The sequence below is a fragment of the Oncorhynchus tshawytscha genome, unplaced genomic scaffold (assembly GCF_018296145.1).
Source record: "Oncorhynchus tshawytscha isolate Ot180627B unplaced genomic scaffold, Otsh_v2.0 Un_contig_6491_pilon_pilon, whole genome shotgun sequence".
In the NCBI taxonomy this organism is placed as follows: domain Eukaryota; kingdom Metazoa; phylum Chordata; class Actinopteri; order Salmoniformes; family Salmonidae; genus Oncorhynchus; species Oncorhynchus tshawytscha.
The window spans coordinates 127,501-150,939 of NW_024609576.1; the positions used below are offsets into that span (position 1 = coordinate 127,501).

At 44.5% G+C, this 23,439-nt stretch overlaps 2 protein-coding genes across 2 annotated transcripts; one reads left to right on the plus strand and one right to left on the minus strand.

Annotated features, from left to right (window-relative positions):
* Positions 1-3,338: 3,338 nt before the first annotated feature.
* On the plus strand, positions 3,339-15,592 carry dis3 (DIS3 exosome endoribonuclease and 3'-5' exoribonuclease). The gene is given in 19 exon segments (XM_042316008.1): positions 3,339-3,666; positions 4,053-4,210; positions 4,696-4,892; positions 5,543-5,616; positions 6,382-6,549; positions 7,479-7,754; positions 7,984-8,121; positions 8,736-8,882; positions 9,127-9,243; positions 9,404-9,505; positions 9,979-10,043; positions 10,133-10,217; positions 10,336-10,468; positions 11,217-11,482; positions 13,222-13,436; positions 13,842-14,010; positions 14,439-14,597; positions 14,677-14,799; positions 14,983-15,592. Coding segments are annotated over 19 exon segments (2,880 nt in total). The 5' UTR covers positions 3,339-3,447; the 3' UTR covers positions 15,052-15,592.
* Positions 15,593-15,719: 127 nt separating this feature from the next.
* bora (bora aurora kinase A activator) lies at positions 15,720-23,401 on the minus strand. The gene is made up of 10 exons (XM_042316007.1): positions 23,294-23,401; positions 22,813-22,980; positions 21,986-22,092; positions 21,338-21,468; positions 21,078-21,188; positions 20,697-20,950; positions 19,688-19,844; positions 18,845-19,443; positions 18,420-18,560; positions 15,720-16,440 (listed from the first exon to the last, which is right to left on the minus strand). The coding sequence occupies exons 2-10, from the start codon at positions 22,963-22,965 to the stop codon at positions 16,417-16,419; spliced, it is 1,677 nt and encodes a 558-aa protein (XP_042171941.1). The 5' UTR covers positions 22,966-22,980; positions 23,294-23,401; the 3' UTR covers positions 15,720-16,416.
* Between the last annotated feature and the right edge of the window lie 38 nt (positions 23,402-23,439).

The window sequence follows — 23,439 nt, forward strand, 5'->3', positions numbered from 1 at the left end:
TCTCTCTCTCTTTCTCTCTCTCTCTCTCTCTCTCTCTCTCTCTCTCTCTCTCTCTCTCTCTCTCTCTCTCTCTCTCTCTCTCTCTCTCTCTCTCTCTCTCTCTCTCTGTCTCTCTCTCTCTCTCTGTCTGTCTCTGTCTTTCTCTCTCTATCTTTCTGTAACTCACTCTGTCTCTGTCTGTCTCTCTCTCTCTCTGTCTCTGTCTCTGACGCTACCCTTTCTGTCCTGAAGGGTAAGGATAGGGGTCAGGGAGGGAGGTGTGGTATGCTCTGACCCAAAACAATACACACATGTAAACCTGAAAGGTGAGTTACCTGAGTTGACTGTTATCAGTGAGACTAGAAAATCACTGGAGGATGATCATAAAGAACTCATCAGGACTAAACTCAACGAGCTGCTCTACAAAGCAACAACAGTGGTGATCATAAAGAACTCATCAGGACTAAACTCAACGAGCTGCTCTACAAAGCAACAAGAGTGGTGATCATAAAGAACTGATCAGGACTAAACTCAACGAGCTGCTCTACAAAGCAACAAGAGTGGTGATCATAAAGAACTCATCAGGACTAAACTCAATGAGCTGCTCTACAAAGCAACAAGAGTGGTGATCATAAAGAACTCATCAGGACTAAACTCAATGAGCTGCTCTACAAAGCAACAAGAGTGGTGATCATAAAGAACTGATCAGGACTAAACTCAATGAGCAAGAGTGGTGATCATAAAGAACTCTAAACTCAATGAGCTGCTCTACAAAGCAACAAGAGTGGTGATCATAAAGAACTCATCAGGACTAAACTCAATGAGCTGCTCTACAAAGCAACAAGAGTGGTGATCATAAAGAACTCATCAGGACTAAACTCAATGAGCTGCTCTACAAAGCAACAAGAGTGGTGATCATAAAGAACTGATCAGGACTAAACTCAATGAGCTGCTCTACAAAGCAACAACAGTGGTGATCATAAAGAACTCATCAGGACTAAACTCAATGAGCTGCTCTACAAAGCAACAAGAGTGGTGATCATAAAGAACTCATCAGGACTAAACTCATGATACAAAGAGTGGTGATCATAAAGAACTCATCAGGACTAAACTCAATGAGCTGCTCTACAAAGCAACAAGAGTGGTGATCATAAAGAACTCATCAGGACTAAACTCAATGAGCTGCTCTACAAAGCAACAAGAGTGGTGATCATAAAGAACTCATCAGGACTAAACTCAATGAGCTGCTCTACAAAGCAACAAGAGTGGTGATCATAAAGAACTGATCAGGACTAAACTCAATGAGCTGCTCTACAAAGCAACAAGAGTGGTGATCATAAAGAACTCATCAGGACTAAACTCAACGAGCTGCTCTACAAAGCAACAACAGTGGTGATCATGGATGTGTGGCTGCCATTATTAAGGGATGTAGTTAATGGCTACATGTTTCTGTTTTGAATCCTGTGTATTATGGCATTGCGACTGACCTGAGGCAACCTTGGCCTTTGCAGTATTTGTCAAGTGTGTGACACTTAATATACATTAAACAAAGAGAGTGACGTCATCTTTGATTGAAGTCATGACACTATTCATGATTAAAAAAAGTTACACACTTTGTCATAATCAACACATAACGTAATAACTAACTGTAGTAACTATTACATTATGCTCAAAAATGTTATTACGTTATGCGTTCAGCATATTTATTACACATTATTGGCAATTTATTACATTATCAGCATTTATAAAATGATAAATGTAAAAGTTATCACATTATTAGCAGATATTCCATTATTGTCAGTTATTACATTATCTGTCGCTACGCTATTTAAACATTTTTTTTTTTTAATTTTTAAATTAACAACAAATCAATACATAAAGCACATGAGGGAACACAAGCATACATAGATTACAAACCATGGACAATCGCGCTAGGGGCGGGGCTAGGGGCGGGGCTAGGGGGTACAATATCACATTACAATTACATAAGGACCTTAAGGGACATGCATATACTTACAATTCTAACAGCTTTTTTGTTGTTAGTTTCTTTTTGTAGGGTACGAAAATGTGGTTTTCTGTTTGTAAATTTACATTTGTGTTTATGAAATTTGGCCAAAAGAATAATGAAATAATTACATAAAAATGATTCCGCTTATTTCTATTGTATGTAAAGAATCCAAACAGTACATCTCTCCACAATAGTGTAAAATCTTCATAAATGTGTTCAATTATAAACCTACTGATGTCTTGCCACAGTTTTCTTACATGTATACAATGCCAAAAAAGATGCACAAATGTTTCTGGGTGGTCATTACAAAAGGAGCAATTGGAGTTGATGTTTTCCTTAAACTTCTTCATATAGTGGTTGGCAGGATAATATTTATGAATAATTTTAAAGGAAACTTCCTTCATTTTGTTAACAAGTAGGTATGTGTGTGGCAACATCCAAACTTTTTTCCAACAGATATTATCAATAAATCCATTCCAATAAGGCATGACATAAGGTATAGATACAACATCCTGCTGAAACAAGGATCGAATCGCTCTGTTGTTGAATGGACCAAAAGAGAAACAAATCTTTCCTACTGATGAGTCAACAGGGTCAATAGAAGGTAGGCTCTGAGGGTCAGGTCTTGATATGTTCCTGAATAACATAGCAACACCTGAGGGAATGGCATCTAAAACAATTGCAAAATCTTTAGGTGTTACAGGGACCTTGTAAAGTGATAAGAATTCTTTATAACTGAGTAAAAGACCCTCTGCATTTACCAGTTGGCTCACCAATAGGATATTATTTCTGAACCAATATTCTAAAAACAGAGAGGTATTTTTATACAATATATCCCGATTATTCCATATATAATATCTGTGTGGAGAAAAATTGTGTTTATAAATTAAGGACCATGACAAGAAAACCTGCCGATGAAAAGCAGAAAGTTTCACTGGAACTTTGTCAATATTATAATTGCAAAACAACATGAAGTTAAGGCCACCTTCAAGGAAACAAGATGACGTATCCACCCTGATTATGCATGCAAGTGTTGTTGATGAGCACTTGCACTGTGTCTATCACACTCCAGCCCGCAACGGAGATGTAATAATTCTTGACGTTGGTTTGCACACCGCCATTCAAATGAAGAAGAAAAAGAAGATGGCCTTAAAAAGTCTTACACAGAGTTGGAAAATATTATATTATGACATATTTAATTATCTATCATAAAATTCCCCCTAAATTGTTTTTAAAATACACACATTTCATTGATATATGTATAAAAAGCACACAAAGTATCTGGTAACTTTCACAATAGAATATGAATCAGATATGATCCGTCACAAGAAACCCCGGGAATGTGTTTATCTTCCCTCCCCCCACGTGTGTACATCGGTCTCGGGTGGAATGATTGTTGATGTACACCTATGAGTAGAAACGTATCAAAATTACTGTTGTAATATATATTTATCGGAGTAATGTTGAAATCAAAAACTTTCGTAAAGAAAACCCGATCAGGCGGGATCATGAAAATAGTCCGTGAGCATTACCTGCGAGACGATATTTGGTGCGGAAGTGAAGTTTGTACAGAATGCAAGCAAGAAGAGACTGTGTTGCAGAAAGACGCTTGCATTGAAAGCAACTTGTGTTCTTTCCCACACTATTTACTCCCAGACACAAATATTGTGTTGAGCCAGGTAAGTTACTGTGCAATAATGTCTGACGTAAACGTTATTATTAACAACAAATCAATACAAAAAAGTACATGTCTAAAGTAAACGCTAGATTTTCCCACCGCATCACTACAGTTTTAGATGTCTGACACGCCTCTAGTGAAAGTGTGAACCCCACTTATCGAGCTCAGGGTTTCGCAAACTCGGTCCTGCCACCGTCCCCCGGTGGCACGTTCTGGTTTTTGCCCTACCCAGCTGATTAAAATAATCAAAGCTTGATGATGAGTTGGATATTTGAGTCCGCTATGTAGTGCTGGGGCAAAAACCCTGATCTAGCTAACACTAATTTGACTAACTTTCAGGTGTGACATTCTACCACGCTGAGTCAGTATCCCTTTTAATGTCTGTAGATTGATATCCTGGAGGATCCCTTGATCAAGAACGTGATCATTCTGCAGACTGTACTCCAAGAGGTCCGCCACAGGAGCGCTCCCATCTACAAGCGGTTGAAAGACATCCTTCACGACAAGGAAAAACACTTTTACACTTTCACTAACGAACATCACAGGTAGAAAATAGATATGCTGTTTGCCTTAGATAACTGACTGTTTTGTAGTGATTTAAGGGGGTGCAGCCTAACTTGGTTTTGAATCAGTGAGTGACCCTTGGGGTTATCCCACCACTGACGCCAATGTAGCAATTGACTGAAATAAGTTGGAGCAAGACTGAAGTCAGCATGTTTCCCAACCAAAACAGTTTGGGAGAGTTTGCGTACATTAAACGACAAACGACATTTAGTTTGTTTTCGTTTGTTTTTTGGACTTTGGCAAGGTTTTTTTTAAGCTGTTCTTATTCACGTTTTCTCTTGAGAAATACTGCACCTAACATCCTAATCAGATGAAAAATTGCGTGACTAAGATCTCCTAGGCAAAAAAAGTAAATTTAGCTCAGGCTAGTCGCCAGCCGAACTGAAGCATGCTGACTCCTTAACTGTCCATCCATTTGTGATCAATGCTTTTCAAAGTGAAGTATGGTTGTATTCTTCTGTTCCAGAGAAACGTATATAGAGAGAGAGCAGGGGGAAAGCGCCAACGATCGTAATGACAGAGCCATCCGCATATCTACCAAGTGGTACAGCGATCACCTGAACAACACCCCTACTACGGACAAGAGGTTAAAGGTTGTTTTGCTGACCAACGACCGGGGCAACAAGGAGAAAGCAGAGGAGTCCGGCCTGCTCACATACAGATGTAAGAAACTACAGCCCTCTGTTACCTCAGTACCCCAAGATGAGACTGCTGTTCTTGTCTTTAATATCACAATATCTGTTACCTCAGTACCCCAAGATGAGACCGCGGTTCTTGTCTTTAACCTTAAACACAAGGTCACAATACTAGGTGTGTTCAACATGTGGACTACGTGTTTACTCTAGTAGATGTGGACTACATGTTTACTCTAGTAGATGTGGACTACGTGTTTACTCTAGTAGATGTGGACTACGTGTTTACTCTAGTAGATGTGGACTACATGTTTACTCTAGTAGATGTGGACTACGTGTTTACTCTAGTAGATGTGGACTACGTGTTTACTTTAGTAGATGTGGACTACATGTTTACTCTAGTAGATGTGGACTACGTGTTTACTCTAGTAGATGTGGACTACATGTTTACTCTAGTAGATGTGGACTACATGTTTACTCTAGTAGATGTGGACTACATGTTTACTCTAGTAGATGTGGACTACATGTTTACTCTAGTAGATGTGGACTACATGTTTACTCTAGTAGATGTGGACTACATGTTTACTCTAGTAGATGTGGACTACATGTTTACTCTAGTAGATGTGGACTACGTGTTTACTCTAGTAGATGCCATCTTCATCCATCCTCTGTTCCACACAGGTGAGGAGTACGTCAAGAGTCTGATAGCCAACCCTGAGCTGGTGGATCGACTGGCTTTGACCAACGATGACAAGGTAACTAATACCTACTCAATATCACATTTACATATATGTACTTTCTACAGCAGCTATTTTATATTCATAGAGACAGTTAGATCTGCATATTCATAGAGAATGTTAGATATGCAAATTCATAGAGAAAGTTAGATCTGCATATTCATAGAGCACGTTAGATCTGCATAATCATAGAGAACGTTAGATCTGCATATTCATAGAGAAAGTTAGATCTGCATATTCATAGAGAACGTTAGATCTGCATATTCATAGAGACCGTTAGATCTGCATATTCATAGAGACCGTTAGATCTGCATATTCATAGAGAAAGTTAGATCTGCATATTCATAGAGAAAGTTAGATCTGCATATTCATAGAGAACGTTAGATCTGCATATTCATAGAGAAAGTTAGATCTGCATATTCATAGAGAAAGTTAGATCTGCATATTCATAGAGAAAGTTAGATCTGCATATTCATAGAGACAGTTAGATCTGCATATTCATAGAGAAAGTTAGATCTGCATATTCATAGAGAAAGTTAGATCTGCATATTCATAGAGACAGTTAGATCTGCATATTCATAGAGAAAGTTAGATCTGCATATTCATAGAGACAGTTAGATCTGCATATTCATAGAGACAGTTAGATCTGCATAATCATAGAGACAGTTAGATCTGCATATTCATAGAGAAAGTTAGATCTGCATATTCATAGAGAAAGTTAGATCTGCATAATCATGGTTATTCCTGTAATTTATCCCTTTAATTTCTCTCTCCCTCCCCCAGAATGAGATCACCAGCAGTAAGGTGTTGTTCCCGGAGCACCTGCCCCTGTCTAGGATCCAGTCTGGGATTAAGAGTGGGACTTTCCAACAGGGAACGTTCCGGGCTAGCAGAGACAACTACCTGGAGGCTACTGTGTTTGTCCACGGAGAAGGAGATGACAGTACAGAGGTGAGTGCTGCTGAAGCATAGCTCATGTTCATTTGTGGATTCTGGCCAAGGAACCTGCCATAGATGTATGGAACATTCTTTAACTCCTCTGTTCATGTACCTGGTTAGTTAACTCCTCTGTTCATGTACCTGGTTAGTTAACTCCTCTGTTCATGTACCTGGTTAGTTAACTCCTCTGTTCATGTACCTGGTTAGTTAACTCCTCTGTTCATGTACCTGGTTAGTTAACTCCTCTGTTCATGTACCTGGTTAGTTAACTCCTCTGTTCATGTACCTGGTTAGTTAACTCCTCTGTTCATGTACCTGGTTAGTTAACTCCTCTGTTCATGTACCTGGTTAGTTAACTCCTCTGTTCATGTACCTGGTTAGTTAACTCCTCTGTTCATGTACCTGGTTAGTTAACTCCTCTGTTCATGTACCTGGTTAGTTAACTCCTCTGTTCATGTACCTGGTTAGTTAACTCCTCCTCTGTTCATGTACCTGGTTAGTTAACTCCTCTGTTCATGTACCTGGTTAGTTAACTCCTCTGTTCATGTACCTGGTTAGTTAACTCCTCTGTTCATGTACCTGGTTAGTTAACTCCTCTGTTCATGTACCTGGTTAGTTAACTCCTCTGTTCATGTACCTGGTTAGTTAACTCCTCTGTTCATGTACCTGGTTAGTTAACTCCTCTGTTCATGTACCTGGTTAGTTAACTCCTCTGTTCATGTACCTGGTTAGTTAACTCCTTTGTTCATGTACCTGGTTTGGAAAAGTGAGTGATCAACAGTATTATTCTTCTTTTACCATTGGATGGGAGTGGAGAATATTTGATGCTGTTCTAAGTGCCAGCTGGCGAGATGGGGATGAGGGAGTGATTGGATGGGAAATGTAAATGAAGCAGCGTTGGTTACCATGGTAACACTTCCTCTTCCTGTCCCGCCCCTCAGGTTCTGATCCAAGGCCTGCAGAACCTGAACAGGGCTGTCCATCAGGACCTGGTTGCTGTGGAGATCCTGCCTCTGAACCAATGGGTGGCTCCGTCCTCTGTGGTGCTGCAGGACGAGGGGCCCAAGGAGGATGATGTCACAGAGGAGGAGGAGGCAGAGTTGAAGAGTGGTCCGTCTGGGGCGGCGTCACGGAAGCCCACAGGCAGGGTGGTGGGCATCATCAAGAGGAACTGGAGACCCTTCTGTGGCATGCTCTTCCTGTCCCAAATCAAAGAGGTAACTAGCATCACCTGCTCTGCTCTGTCAATCAACACATCAATCAAATCAAACCCTTCAGAAATCCTACATGAGTATTTATCCATATGGATGCGTATACCACCATGCTTTGGTTTCTCTTGTGATTATTTTTGTCGTCTGTCGTACTTGTTTTGTGCTGACCAATTTGAACAAGACCGAAGATATCTCATTGTTCCTGGTCTGTTATACCCCGTCCTCCCCTTCCCAGGCGACCCGTCACCTCTTCACCCCAGCCGACCGCCGTATCCCCAGGATCCGTATAGAGACGCGCCAGGCGGCCACGTTGGCAGGACAGAGGATCATGGTGGCCGTTGACGGCTGGCCCAAGCACTCCAGATACCCTAATGTATGTGTCTCTCAGGTCCTCTTGATTACAGTTGGGCTGCTCAGATGATCACGTATCATTATGGGATATCAATGCCTGGAGAAGTGTGTGATGTACATGAGATGTGCAGCTCGACTGCAATGAAGAGGACCTGGAACGCACCTCAATCATAACGGCTCATCTCCTCTTTCGGTCTTTGAGGAACTAGCAGAGACTAGACACCATTCTCTCCTCACCCACCCCTCTCTCCTTCTCTCCCTCTCTCCTCACCCACCCCTCTCTCCTCCTCTCCCTCTCTCCTCACCCACCCCTCTCTCCTCCTCTCCTCACCCACCCCCTCTCTCCTCTCCTCTCCCTCCTCCTCCTCTCCTCCTCCTCTCCTCTCCCTCACCCACTCTCACCCCTCTCTCTCTCCTCCTCTCCCTCTCTCCTCACCCACCCCTCTCTCCCTCTCTCCTCACCCACCCCTCTCTCCTCCCTCTCTCCCTCTCTCCTTCTCTCCCTCTCTCCTCACCCACCCCTCTCTCCTTCTCTCTCCTCTCTCCTTCTCTCCCTCTCTCCTCCCTCTCCTTCTCTCCCTCTCTCCTCCTCTCCCTCTCTCATTCTCTCCTCCTCTCCCTCTCTCCTCCTCTCAGGGCCATTTTGTTCGTAGTCTGGGAAGTGCAGGGGACAAGGAGACGGAGACGGAGGTGCTACTGCTGGAGCATGATGTCCCTCACCAGGACTTCTCACAGGCCGTCCTCAGTTTCCTCCCCAAGATGCCCTGGAACATCACAGAGGAGGTAACTGCACCGCACAGGGAGGGGGGTTCTGTTATGGCGGCCATTTTGTGTCAAGACATATATATCAATGGTTGTCAGCTGGTGGCTACATTGTTGTAGCTATACCAATCAACAATTTGGTAACACTACTTAAAGCCTGTTGGTATATTTGCATTATGGTGTGGTTATAATACTTTATAAAGGCTCGTAACATGCTTATAACAGGTAATAATGCATCACTAAACCTTATTTGATCTCCTATCAGGACATGGCTGTGAGAGAGGACCTGAGGAACCTGACCGTCTGCAGTGTGGATCCTCCTGGCTGTACGGACATAGATGATGCTCTGCACTGTAGAGACCTGCCCAATGGAAACCAAGAGGTAGGACACTGAGGAACTAACACAGTTTACCACAGCATTTCATTGGGACGGGTGAATGTTTGGATGAGGTAACAGAATCTATTTTAATTGGTAATACGGTGGAACAGAATTGAAAGTTGAGAAGTCATCGTGTGTGTGTGTGTTTCTTTGTGGGTTGAAGGTTGGTGTCCACATTGCTGATGTGAGCCACTTCATCCGGCCAGGCAACGCTATGGACCTGGAGGCTGCTAACAGAGGAACTACAGTCTACCTGACTGGAAGGGTACAGACCATCTGTTTCATCACATAGTGACCTTGATGACCCCTAGCTAGCTCTTTTAGTTAGTCTTAAACGGCACCCTATTCACTATATAAGTGCACTACTTTTTTTTTTTTTGTACCAGAGCCCGGGTCAAAAGTAGTCCGAAATATTTATTTTATTTCCCCTTTATTTAACCAGGTAGGCTAGTTGAGAACAAGTTCTCATTTACAACTGCGACCTGGCCAAGATAAAGCATAGCAGTGTGACAAAAACAACACAGAGTTACACATGGAGTAAACAATTAACAAGTCAATAACACAGTAGAAAACAAGAGTCGATATACATTGTGTGCAAAAGGCATGAGGAGGTAGGCGGATAATTACAATTTAGCAGATTGGAGTGATAAATGATCAGATGGTCATGTGCAGATAGATATAGGGAATAGGATTCCACTTCAGTGTTGTATTGCTAACACAGATGACTGTCTCCCACAGAGGATCGACATGGTTCCTGAACTGCTGAGCTCCAACCTGTGTTCTCTACGGTCCAGTGTGGAGAGGTGACTTTAAGACTTCCTGAAGATATCATATATGTTGTTGTTGTTGTCATTTTACCATTAGTGGTGTTCATGGTGTCTCCTCTCTGTAGGCTGGCCTTCTCTTGTATATGGGAGATCAACGACAAGGCTGAGATAGTCAAGACCAGATTCACTAAAAGTGTCATCAACTCCAAGGTAGAGGGAGAGGAAACTCACACATTTGACAATGTAACAGTTGTGATTGAGATAATGTAAGAAATGCCCCTCAGGGATCAATAAAGTTTATTGAATTGAAAGATAATTCTTCCTCCAGGCCTCGCTGACGTACGCCGAGGCCCAGATGAGGATTGATGACGCCAACATGAATGATGACACCACCAAGAGCTTACGAGGCCTGAACAGACTAGCCAAGATCCTGAAGAAACGGAGGATAGAGAAAGGGTGAGGTTACGAGACCTGAACAGACTAGCCAGGACCCTGAAGAGACAGGATAGAGAAAGGGTGAGGTTACGAGACCTGAACAGACTAGCCAGGACCCTGAAGAGACAGGATAGAGAAAGGGTAAGGTTACTAGACCTGAACAGACTAGCCAGGACCCTGAAGAGACAGGATAGAGAAAGGGTGAGGTTGTCAGTAGGCCTGATAACCTTTTCCCTAAGTTGAAAGGACCCTAGAAGAGACAGAGGATCCCGAAGGTGATTAGTTGGTTGATGGATTGATTGTGTTTATTGATCTGGTTGCCATGAACAGACTAGCCAGGACCCTGAAGAGACAGGATAGATCTAAAGGGTGAGGTTTAGTGCGAGGCCTGAACAGACAGTGAGACCAGGACCCTAGAAGAGACCAGGAATACGTTGTCAGGCTTTTAGAATATAGAATTTAAAATAAGGCTTTTAGAATATAGAATTTAAAATAAGACTTTTAGAATATAGAATTTAAAATAAGGCTTTTAGAATATAGAATTTAAAATAAGGCTTTTAGAATATAGAATTTAAAATAAGGCTTTTAGAATATAGAATTTAAAATAAGGCTTTAAGAATATAGAATTTAAAATAAGGTTCTATTCATGGGGCTTGAAACTGTGCTGTCGTTTTGACCCTGACTAACGTGGTTTAAACTTCAACAAGTTCAGCTGAATTCACATGAATATTGACAAGCTTTTTGTGGCCTGTCAAAGCATCCTGCTGTTTCCAGTTTTACCTTGTCACTGGGTTATAACATCCAGCAGTAGATCTCTGCTCAGAGACTTGATGTTCACGCTGTATCGGTGGGTTCAAATTCAAATAACTTTATTGTTCCCCAGGGAGACCAACTCGATGGTGGAGGAGTTCATGTTGCTGGCCAACATCTCAGTAGCTCAGAAGATTTATGATGAGTTCTCAGAGTGCGCTCTTCTCAGGAAGCACCCCGCCCCTCCTCCATCTAACTACGACATCCTCAACAAGGCTGCCAAGTCTAAGGTACATCTATATATTCAGACTGACTAGACATCAACATCTAAAACATGTCTAATGTACATCTATATATTCAGACTAGACATCTAAAACCAGTCTAATGACATCTATATATTCAGACTAGACATCTATAACCAGTCTAATGACATCTATATATTCAGACTAGACATCTATAACCAGTCTAATGACATCTATATATTCAGACTAGACATCTAAAACCAGTCTAATGACATCTATATATTCAGACTAGACATCATCTAAAACCAGTCTAAGTCTAATGACATCTATATATTCAGACTGACATCAACATCTAAAACCAGTCTAATGACATCTATATATTCAGACTGACATCTATAACCAGTCTAAAATCTATATATTCAGACTACAGACATCTAAATATTAAGATCTTCTATTCATTCATCTTGAACATCTAAAACCAGTCTAATGACATCTATATATTCAGACTAGACATCAACATCTAAAACCAGTCTAATGACATCTATATATTCAGACTAGGCCATCTAAAACCAGTCTAATGACATCTATATATCTCAAAACCAGACATCTAAAACCAGTCTAATGACATCTATATATTCAGACTAGACATCAACATCTAAAACCAGTCTAATGACATCTATATATTCAGACTGACATCAACATCTAAAACCAGTCTAATGACATCTATATATTCAGACTAGACATCAACATCTAAAACCAGTCTAATGACATCTATATATTCAGACTAGACATCTAAAACCAGTCTAATGACATCTATATATTCAGACTAGACATCTATAACCAGTCTAATGACATCTATATATTCAGACTAGACATCTATAACCAGTCTAATGACATCTATATATTCAGACTAGACATCTAAAACCAGTCTAATGACATCTATATATTCAGACTAGACATCAACATCTAAAACCAGTCTAATGACATCTATATATTCAGACTAGACATCTAAAACCAGTCTAATGACATCTAAAACCTAAAACCAGTCTAATGACATCTATATATTCAGACTAGACATCAACATCTAAAACCAGTCTAATGACATCTATATCAGACTAGACATCAACATCTAAACCAGTCTAATGACATCTATATATTCAGACTGACATAAAACCAGTCTAATGACATCTATATATTCAGTAGACATCTAACCAGTCTAATATTCAGACTAGACATCAACATCTATATTCAGACTAGACATCAGTCTAATGTAGTCATCTAAAACGTCTTGTATATATTCAGACTGACATCAGTCTAATGTAGTAGACATCTAAAACGTTGTTGTTTCTGACATCATCAGTCTAATGACATCTATATATTCAGTCATCTAAAACAGTCTTGACATTGTTTCAGACTCTGACATCAGTCTAATGTAGTCCTAAAACGTTGACATCTATGTTTCTAGACATCATCAGTAATAACATCTAATGTAGTCCTAATGACGTACAATTGTTGTTTCTGACATCAGTCTAATGTAGTCCTAACGTTGTTGTTTCTGACATCAGTCTAATGTAGTCCTAACGTTGTTGTTTCTGACATCAGTCTAATGTAGTCCTAACGTTGTTGTTTCTGACATCAGTCTAATGTAGTCCTAACGTTGTTGTTTCTGACATCAGTCTAATGTAGTCCTAACGTTGTTGTTTCTGACATCAGTCTAATGTAGTCCTAACGTTGTTGTTTCTGACATCAGTCTAACGTAGTCCTCACGTTGTTGTCCCTCCCCTCAGGACATGGTGATCCACACGGACTCGGCCAAGGCTCTAGCTGACTCTCTGGACGCGGCCCAGGTGGACGGCTTCCCTTACTTCAACACCTTGCTGCGTATCCTAGCAACACGCTGCATGATGCAGGCTGTGTACTTCTGCTCCGGGATGGACAGTGACTTCCACCACTATGGACTGGCCTCTCCCATCTACACACACTTCACCTCACCTATCAGACGGTGAGAACACACATTTCACCTCACCCATCTGTAGGTCCACACTCTCTCTCTACTCCTGACTGGTCCACCCCCCCTTCTCTACCTCTGACTGGACCACACCCCTCCTCTACTCCTGACTGGTCCACCCCCCCCCCTTCTCTACCTCTGACTGGACCTCACCCCTCCTCTACTCCTGACTGGTCCACCCCCCTTCTCTACCTCTGACTGGACCTCACCCCTCCTCTACTCCTGACTGGTCCACCCCCCCCCTTCTCTACCTCTGACTGGACCTCACCCCCCTCTGACTGGACCCACACCCTCCTCTACTCCTGACTGGTCCACCCCCACCCCCCCTTCTCTACCTCTGACTGGACCACACCCCTTCCTCTACCCTGACTGGTTCTGATGTGATTGTAACCTCTACAGATACTCTGACATCATCGTGCATCGGCTGCTGGCTGTAGCCATTGGAGCAGACAGCACTTACCCAGACCTGATGGACAAACACAAGCAGTCTGCCCTCTGCAACAACCTCAACTACAGACACAAGATGGCCCAGTACGCACAGCGAGCCTCTGTAGCCTACCACACACAGGTACTGGACTCACCCAACACACTGACCTGTTAGAGCCTCTAGCCTTCCACACACAGGTACTGGACTCACCCAACACACTGACCTGTTAGAGCCTCTAGCCTTCCACACACAGGTACTGGACTCACCCAACACACTGACCTGTTAGAGCCTCTGTAGTCTTCCACACACAGGTACTGGACTCACCCAACACACTGACCTGTTAGAGCCTCTAGCCTTCCAAACACAGGTACTGGACTCACAACTATTTAACCAGGAAGTCCCATTGATGACGAGGGACCCATTTTTACAAAAGGACAACTAGGTCATATTCATTAGTGCACTGTAGCAAAATGTTTTGCAACGGAAATATAACATTTCTTACTGGACATTTCTGGGTAGTCTCTCCCTGTTTCCATCTGTTTGACGAGATAATGTGTCGTTTCCTCCAGCTGTTCTTCAAGAGCAGAGGCATCCTGAACGAAGAGGGCTTCATCCTGTTTGTGAGGAAGAACGCCATCATCGTCCTCATCCCTAAGTTTGGTCTGGAGGGAACGGTGTTCTTTGAGAACAAAGATAAACCCAGCCCCAAACTGATCTTCAACGAAGAGGTATCCTCGCTGTGTGTCAGAGAAAATTAAAGCTTTTTTTGTGTGTGTATGGATCAACTGTAACTCTGTGTGTGTGCAGGCTCCTAGTCTGACGGTGGAGGGCCACTCCTTCAACATGTTTGACAAGGTCAAAGTGACCATCAGTCTGGATGCGTCCAACGTCCAGCACCAGAAGATCAGGATGTCCCTGGTCGAACCTGTGGTACGTTTGTTGTTTCAAACTGAATCTCTCTGTAATTACAGAGATCCTATAGTGGTAATTTCCATGAAGTTATGAACTAAAACCACGTTCAGGTAACAGTGTCCGACGAGGTAAAATAGCCTCCTGTCATGTCAAATCACTCATTTCAGGCTTGGACATGTAACTAATATTGTTGTTTTCTAGATCTCTGGAGTGAGTGTGGCGCCGTCTGAACCAGAACCAGAGGTCAAGAGAGCCAAACTGGACCGTTGAACAACACCATCCTCAGACTGAAACTCTTCTCCGAGCTCAGTTTAGAGTTATTTTAAATGTTTAGCTTTTCTACATTACAATCACAGAACATCCTGTGGTTAATATGGTTATGATTTTAAAACCTTCAGTCAGAACCTTTTTTCCTTGAATGTCATCTTTCCAGGTAAATGTTAATGGGATGCCAGTAACCTATAGAATGTTAATGGGATGCCAGTAACCTATAGAATGCCAGTAACCTATAGAATGTTAATGGGATGCCAGTAACCTATAGAATGTTAATGGGATGCCAGTAACCTATAGAATGTCATCTTTCCAGGTAAATGTTAATGGGATGCCAGTAACCTATAGAATGTCATCTTTCCAGGTAAATGTTAATGGGATGCCAGTAACCTATAGAATGGGATGATATACTGTGGCAAGACAATGATATATTGTATTTCTAGTCCTGACCCATGGGGTTTGTACGGTCTATTCTGGACGGAATGTTACCTTGTACAACTCTCAATAAAGCTCCTGGTTTTAGCCAATATTCCTTTTCTCATCTCTTTGGCTAGTCTCTGTTTTGTGATTGGAGTAGGTGCCTTTAATTCACATGTAGCCAGGTTGTACAACATTTAATGTGTCTCAGTGGTCTAGTCAGAACATTACACTCATTCAATAACACGTCATTTAAATCAGCTGTTCAGATGGTGGCTTTGTTTAAAGGGGAGCTCTGCAGTTATACAAATATTTATAACAAAATGTACAATAAAAACCCTTTATCACAATTCACATTCCCGTAATTGTTTAACTGATAAAAAAATAATGCTAAATTCACAATCAACAAGAATATAAAATGTATAAATACATAACTGAAAGTCAAGTTTCATCAGTCCCTTGTTCATGTCAACACTTAAGTTTTCCAAAACAGCACCTTATTCCCTATATAGTGCACTACTGACCAACGCCCACAGGACTCCAACGTAGTGCACTACTGACCAACGCCCACAGGACTCCAACGTAGTGCACTACTGACCAGGGCTCCAAAGTAGTGCACTATATAGGCTGCCATTTCAACTCCACTACGAGGGATAGCTAGCGCCAATAGGAATTCATTTCAAGGTTCATTTGTGTGAATGGCGGCATCTAAACATTGTCACTTAGCCGGGGTGTTATTCAGTACACGATTCACTCTAAACAAAAGCGTTTGGCAACAGTTTGTTTCTATTGGACAAATTCAGGTAGGTTCCATGTCTAGAGTAAAGGGTTTCCAACAGAATCCGACTAATGAATACACCCCGACACGGCCGCTTTAAAACATGGCAAAACATCATCATTGGCTTCAGCTGGGAGGGGCTTCCTTGTGTTCTCCTCCAATCAGCTCACTCAATGGTGTTGAGGAAAAACAGTCTGGAAAACAAAAAAGGATTGTCCATAAGCTGTACCACGACAAATCATGGTTCAGCAACGTGTAAACTCACATCCAATTCTGGTGTCAGAGGAAAGACCTAAACATTGTCAAAGACTCCAGCAATCCAAGTTATTCTCTCTGCTACACAGCAAGAGGTACCGGAGTACCAAGTCTGGGACCAAAAGTCTCCTGAACAGCTTCTACCCCCAGGCCACCAGACTGCTGAACAGCTTCTAACCCCAGGCCGCCAGACTGCTGAACAGCTTCTACCCCTCAGGCCACCAGACTGCTGAACAGCTTCTACCCCCAGGCCGCCAGACTGCTGAACAGCTTCTACCCCCAGGCCACCAGACTGCTGAACAGCTTCTACCCCCAGGCCGCCAGACTGCTGAACAGCTTCTAACCCTAGGCCGCCAGACTGCTGAACAGCTTCTACCCTCAGGCCGCCAGACTGCTGAACAGCTTCTACCCCCAGGCCACCAGACTGCTGAACAGCTTCTACCCCCAGGCCACCAGACTGCTGAACAGCTTCTACCCCCAGGCCGTCAGACTGCTGAACAGCTTCTAACCCTAGGCCGCCAGACTGCTGAACAGCTTCTACCCCTCAGGCCGTCAGACTGCTGAACAGCTTCTACCCCCAGGCCGCCAGACTGCTGAACAGCTTCTACCCCCAGGCCGTCAGACTGCTGAACAACTTCTACCCCCAGGCCGTCAGACTGCTGAACAGCTTCTAACCCTAGGCCGCCAGACTGCTGAACAGCTTCTACCCCTCAGGCCGTCAGACTGCTGAACAGCTTCTACCCCTCAGGCCGTCAGACTGCTGAACAGCTACTACCCCCAGGCCGTCCGTCAGACTGCTGAACAGCTACTACCCCCAGTCCGTCAGACTGCTGAACAGCTACTACCCCCAGGCCGTCCGTCAGACTGCTGAACAGCTTCTACCCCCAGGCTGCTGAACAGCTTCTACCCCCAGGCCGCCAGACTGCTTAACAGCTTCTACCCCCACCGCCAGACTGCTGAACAGCTTCTACCCCCAGGCCGCCAGACTGCTGAACAGCTTCTACCCCCAGGCCGCCAGACTGCTGAACAGCTTCTACCCCCAGGCCGCCAGACTGCTGAACAGCTACTACCCCCAGGCCGTCCATCAGACTGCTGAACAGCTGCTCTACCCCCAGGCTGCTGAACAGCTTCTACCCCCAGGCCGCCAGACTGCATAACAGCTTCTACCGCCAGACTGCTGAACAGCTTCTACCGCCAGGCCGCCAGACTGCTGAACAGCTTCTACCCCCAGGCCGCCTGAACAGCTTCTACCGCCAGACCGCCGAACAGCTTCTACCCCCAGGCCCCCGAACAGCTTCTACCCCCAGGCCGCCAGACTGCTGAACAGCTTCTACCCCCAGGCCGCCAGACTGCTGAACAGCTTCTACCCCCAGGCCGCCAGACTGCTGAACAGCTTCTACCCCCAGGCCGCCAGACTGCTGAACAGCTTCTACTCCCAGGCCGCCAGACTGCTGAACAGCTTCTACTAAGTTAATAGTTAACTTCTTATTTTTTGCTGATCTGGCTTTTTAACTCTGCATCGTTGGGTTTGGGCTCATCAGGAAGCATTTCACGGTTACCTTGGTCTTAGTGTGGGTTCCGTTACCTCAGTGTGTCTGCTGTGGGTTCCGTTACCTCGGTCTTAGTGTGTCTGCTGTGGGTTCCGTTACCTTGGTCTCAGTGTGGGTTCCGTTACCTTGGTCTCAGTGTGTCTGCTGTGGGTTCCGTTACCTTGGTCTCAGTGTGGGTTCCGTTACCTTGGTCTCAGTGTGGGTTCCGTTACCTTGGTCTCAGTGTGGGTTCCGTTACCTTGGTCTCAGTGTGGGTTCCGTTACCTTGGTCTCAGTGTGGGTTCCGTTACCTTGGTCTCAGTGTGGGTTCCGTTACCTTGGTCTCAGTGTGGGTTCCGTTACCTTGGTCTCAGTGTGGGTTCCGTTACCTTGGTCTTAGTGTGTCTGCTGTGAGGGAAGACCTCGTCGGGGTTGTGTGCTGCATCAAACGACTCCTTACTCTGGCTGTCTGAACTCATGGCATCTATCAGGCTGGCGGTGCCAGCGTATGTGTTGTACCCACTGTCCACCTACACAGAGCAAACAGGCAGTTCAAATCACTCCCATTAACATGGTCATCAAAAATATAAGAATAATTCAAAGTACATGATCCATCTGTGTACATTCAACCCAATAACATTTTAGTGCAAAAAAATGTGTCAAAAACATAGTCATTGTAACATACATGTCCCAAAAAATTGTATAAACATGAAAATGCCTTTTCTGAAATGTAAAACTGGTGTCCAGCTTGTTAGAGGTCTATTCTGTTGTGATTATAGCGGTTTAGTCAGTAGACGGCCGTCAGGATACAGACCTGCATGCTGTTATCATAAGGGATGCTGCTTCCTTCAGCTAGCAGAGACACAAACATATGAGATGCCTCCGCTGCCATCACGCTCGCCCCCACACGGGAGCTGGTCAACCGGACACCAACAGGAGTCACACCTCCTTCCTCCTCCTCCTCCTCCTCTTCCACAGGGAGGTCCACTTCCACCTCGCCGTTCTCCTCCACCCCCTCCTCCTCCATCTTCACTGAGTCCAACAGAGGTTGGTCCATCCCCGAACCCCCCTCACACAGCCTCTCCATCCCCAGCAGACCCCCACTGGTCCTGGGTACACACGGCACCGGAGAGGGGGAACAGGAGCCCATCTCCATGGGTGGTAGTGAAGTAGAAGGACACATATTGCCCTGGTCCAGGAGGGAAGGGTTGGGGGAGATGGTTGGGGGTGAGGCCCAGCAGCGGGCTCCGGGTCTGAGCTGAGGGTTGACCTGGGTCCGGCCCGGGGGCTGGAGGGAGGAGCAGAAGCGGATGGGGGAACAGCCGTCTACATAGGGGCTCTCTGTACAGGAGTTGGTGTCCATGTCTAGGGGAACACCTTCAGGGGTCACGAAGCTCAGCTTCCTCCTCTCTCCTAGACAAGAAAGACAATCACGGCGTCACTCAAATGACCAACAACATGGATACCTTTTCACCTAATGACTTGACTCAACAGGTCGAGGTCCGTAAAAGATGACTGTGCAAATCTGCACAGACATATTCAATCAGTTTCCATAGATACTGTCTCCAAAGCCGCATCAGGTTTTTGGTATAACAGAACATTTAAGACACATTATGCCAATAAGGACATAAAACACCTCTTTAACAGACTTGTATACCTGCTATGGGTGTCTGTGTGAACTGGGGCCCGATGGGGGACAGGGCAGGGGACTGGAAGCCAGCAGGAGAAGACCGCTCAGGGCACAGGGGGCTGGTGACACTTCCCAGGCTGTAGGTTCGGTAACGACCCTGGATAGGGCTGGACGAGAAAAGACCCTTTGAAAAAAAGAGAGAGAAAACAAGTGGTTATGTCTTTATTTGAAATCCTTTGTGATTCTTCCTCACACAGATTCCCTCCTAGATGTTATACACAGTACCACTTTAGAAGGAATATAGCATCTGCTATAGCAGAGGTGTCCTGTTCCCGGAGAGCTACCCTCCTGTAGGTTCTCACTCCAACCCTGTTCCTGGAGAGCTATCCTCCTGTAGGTTTTCACTCCAACCCTGTTCCCGGAGAGCTACCCTCCTGTAGGTTCTCACTCCAACCCTGTTCCCGGAGAGCTACCCTCCTGTAGGTTTATACTCCAACCCTGTTCCTGGAGAGCTACCCTCCTGTAGGTTTTCACTCCAACCCTGTTCCTGGAGAGCTATCCTCCTGTAGGTTTTCACTCCAACCCTGTTCCTGGAGAGCTATCCTCCTGTAGGTTTTCACTCCAACCCTGTTCCCGGAGAGCTACCCTCCTGTAGGTTTTTACTCCAACCCTGTTCCTGGAGAGAGACCCTCCTGTAGGTTTTCACTCCAACCCTGTACCTGGAGAGATACCCTCCTGTAGGTTCTCACTCCAACCCTGTTCCTGGAGAGCTACCCTCCTGTAGGTTTTCACTCCAACCCCGTTCCCGGAGAGCTACCCTCCTGTAGGTTCTCACTCCAACCCCAGTTGTAACTAACCCGACCCAGTGAAAACCTTTTGGATGGCAGCTCTCCAGGAAAAGGATTGGGCAGCCCTGTGTTAATAACAACCCATGCTTAGAACCAAAGCAACAAACCACACTTGCTGCATGTTTCCCTTAAACTGTAATTGTACACACTGGTCAGACACCATTCACATTGAATAGTGGCACACTTACAGTGGAGGGGGTCAGGGCAGACATGCCAGACAACGGGCAGGACAGAGGAGAGGCACTCATGGGTGAGAGGAAATCTCTATCCCCTCCCCCAGGGGGCTCTCCCTCCCCTCCTCCTCCTTCTGGGCTGGGGGGGTTGGAGGACTCTGAGCCACTCCCTTGGCCGTCCAGAAACAACTTCCGTCTCAGAGACGAGGAGCTCAGGGTCTCCTGAACCTGATCCTGCTGAGACACCTCCTTCAATCTGTAGTATTCTCCTGGGGTGGGCGAGGGACAGCCGAGAGAGAGACACAGACAGAGAGGTTATTTGAGACCTGATAAGTTTTATCTGCACAGAGATAAATATGACGTGTATTGAGTGTTCACGGACGTGTAAAGGTTTACCTAATATTTTGTCCAGGTGGAAGTCCACAGGTAAGGACAGGACTGTCTGGCAGCCTACTGTGGTTTTTTTAGTTGGTAGTGGCTCTTCTAGTATCAGTGGGGACATGGAACCTGAAGATAGAAACATTTACACATTTAACATCCATAGAAATGGCTGAACATAACAGTTATTCAGGAAATAGAAAATAAAACACTATAATGTGTGTGTGTGTGTTGGTGAGTGAAAAGCGACTCAACTCCAACTCATTGGATTCACTTACTCTTCCCAAAATGCATCTGTGCTGATTTCTGTTTGCTTGTTGGTTCGGTCCATGGTGAAGGCACAATGGCGCCTTTAGTGAAAAACTGCTCGATGGCATTCTGACGTTTCTCCTCGATGTCAGAATCCATCCTGGATGTTTTCAAAAAAACAACGCTGTTACCAGACCAATAAACCAATACCCCCAACCTCTCAGCAGCGGTTCTATTTCAAAGTGCTCCCCATGTGTCTTGCATGCATTGTGAACCTTAACCTGGTCAGAGTTCCTCACCTGGTCTGACCGAGGTACAAGGACTGGTTACTAGTTCCTCACCTGGTCTGACCTAGGTACAAGGACTGGTTACTAGTTCCTCACCTGGTCTGACCTAGGTACAAGGACTGGTTACTAGTTCCTCACCTGGTCTGACCTAGGTACAAGGACTGGTTACTAGTTCCTCACCTGGTCTGACCTAGGTACAAGGACTGGTTACTAGTTCCTCACCTGGTCTGACCTAGGTACAAGGACTGGTTACTAGTTCCTCACCTGGTCTGACCTAGGTACAAGGACTGGTTACTAGTTCCTCACCTGGTCTGACCTAGGTACAAGGACTAGTTACTAGTTCCTCACCTGGTCTGACCTAGGTACAAGGACTGGTTACTAGTTCCTCACCTGGTCTGACTGAGATACATGGACTGGCGGTGGATATCCTCAGCGTCTATGTCCACAGGAAGCAGGCTAGACATCTCATCTATGTCCCATTTAAACTTGGCTGGTGTCTGAAAACAATGATCAAGAAAACATTGAAAATAACAATTCAGGTAGTGATTGAAGGAACGTCACCAGGTGGCTCTGTAAAACAGGTGATTACGTTCACAAGAGGACAATGACAGGACTTCTGAAGGAGACAAACATGTTAACTGACTTGCTGATCATGTCCTTCAGGCTATCGAAGTGGGTGAACTACATAAGATATGTATGAGACCAGACCATAAATGTGTACAAAATATTAGGATGACAGACTGACCAGGTGAAAGCTATGATCTTTTATTGAAGTCTCTTTTTAAATCCACTACAATCAGTGAAGATGAAGGGGAGGAGACAGGTTAAATAAGGATTTGTAAGCCTTGAGACAATTGAGACATGGGTTGTGTACATATGCCATTCAGAGGGTGAATGGGCAAGACAAAAGATTTAAGTGCCTTTGAACGGGGTATGCTAGTAGGTGCCAGGGGCACCTGTTTGAGGGTGGCCAGAACTGCACCACTGCTGGGTTTTTCACACTCAACAGTTTCCCGTGTGGATCAACAATGGTCCACCAACCAAAGGACATCCAGCCAACTTGACACACCTGTGGGAAGCATTGTCAGTCAATATGTGCCAGCTTCCCTGTGGAACGTTTTCTACACCTTGTAGTCCATGCCCCTGACGAACTGAGGCTGTTCTGATGTCAAAAGGCAACTCAATGTTTTGTACACTCAGTGTAGGTTTACACTTACGGTTGCGGAGGTCTTGGAGGACTTGAAGACAGAGGGGCTGGGGACCACGGATTCTTGCAGGCGATGGTAGTCGTTGGGGCTCTCGAAGGGGTTACGGATAGCTGCCCTCCCTGGAGTCTCAGGAGTGATCTGGACTTCTGGAAGATCTCCCATAGTATGGCCACAAACCTGAACCCATTGATGCAGGAATTCAAACATTAATCAGCTTTGATCCAGTATAAATAGTATGCCAATCTAAGTACTAGAGAAAGCCAAACAATTACTGTAATACTATCAAGAGAACAAACCTTACTTACGTGAAAGAGTAGCTTGCTAACGTTAGCTAAACTAGCTGGCTGTTGGTCCCACAATCTAGTACATACTAGCTATCCCAAACGTTTCGTTAAATGCCTGGCTAGCTAAGGCTTCGGCAACTATTCTGAGAGGTTCATTTGATAGATCTATTCGATATGTTATTTTATATTAGAGCCCTGATACTTACAGCAGCTGCAGAAGTTTTCAACACAACCAAAATAAGGTTCCAGAGTCAGTTGTTTCAAACGTTAATTTCAATTTTCCCACAACCCCCATTGACCAATAGAAATTAACAGGAAGTGCCTGATAACCAATCAGATTGAAGAGTTCAGA

Excerpts from the sequence above, each read along its gene's own strand:
- bora (XM_042316007.1), bottom strand. The coding sequence starts at position 22,965 with ATGGGAGATCTTCCAGAAGTCCAGATCACTCCTGAGACTCCAGGGAGG. Across the intron at positions 22,093-22,812 it reads CCTCCAAGACCTCCGCAACC|ACACCAGCCAAGTTTAAATG; the intron begins GTAAGTGTAAAC and ends CATTGTTTTCAG. Across the intron at positions 16,441-18,419 it reads GCAGACACACTAAGACCAAG|ACTGTTTTTCCTCAACACCA; the intron begins GTAACGGAACCC and ends TTTGTTTTCCAG.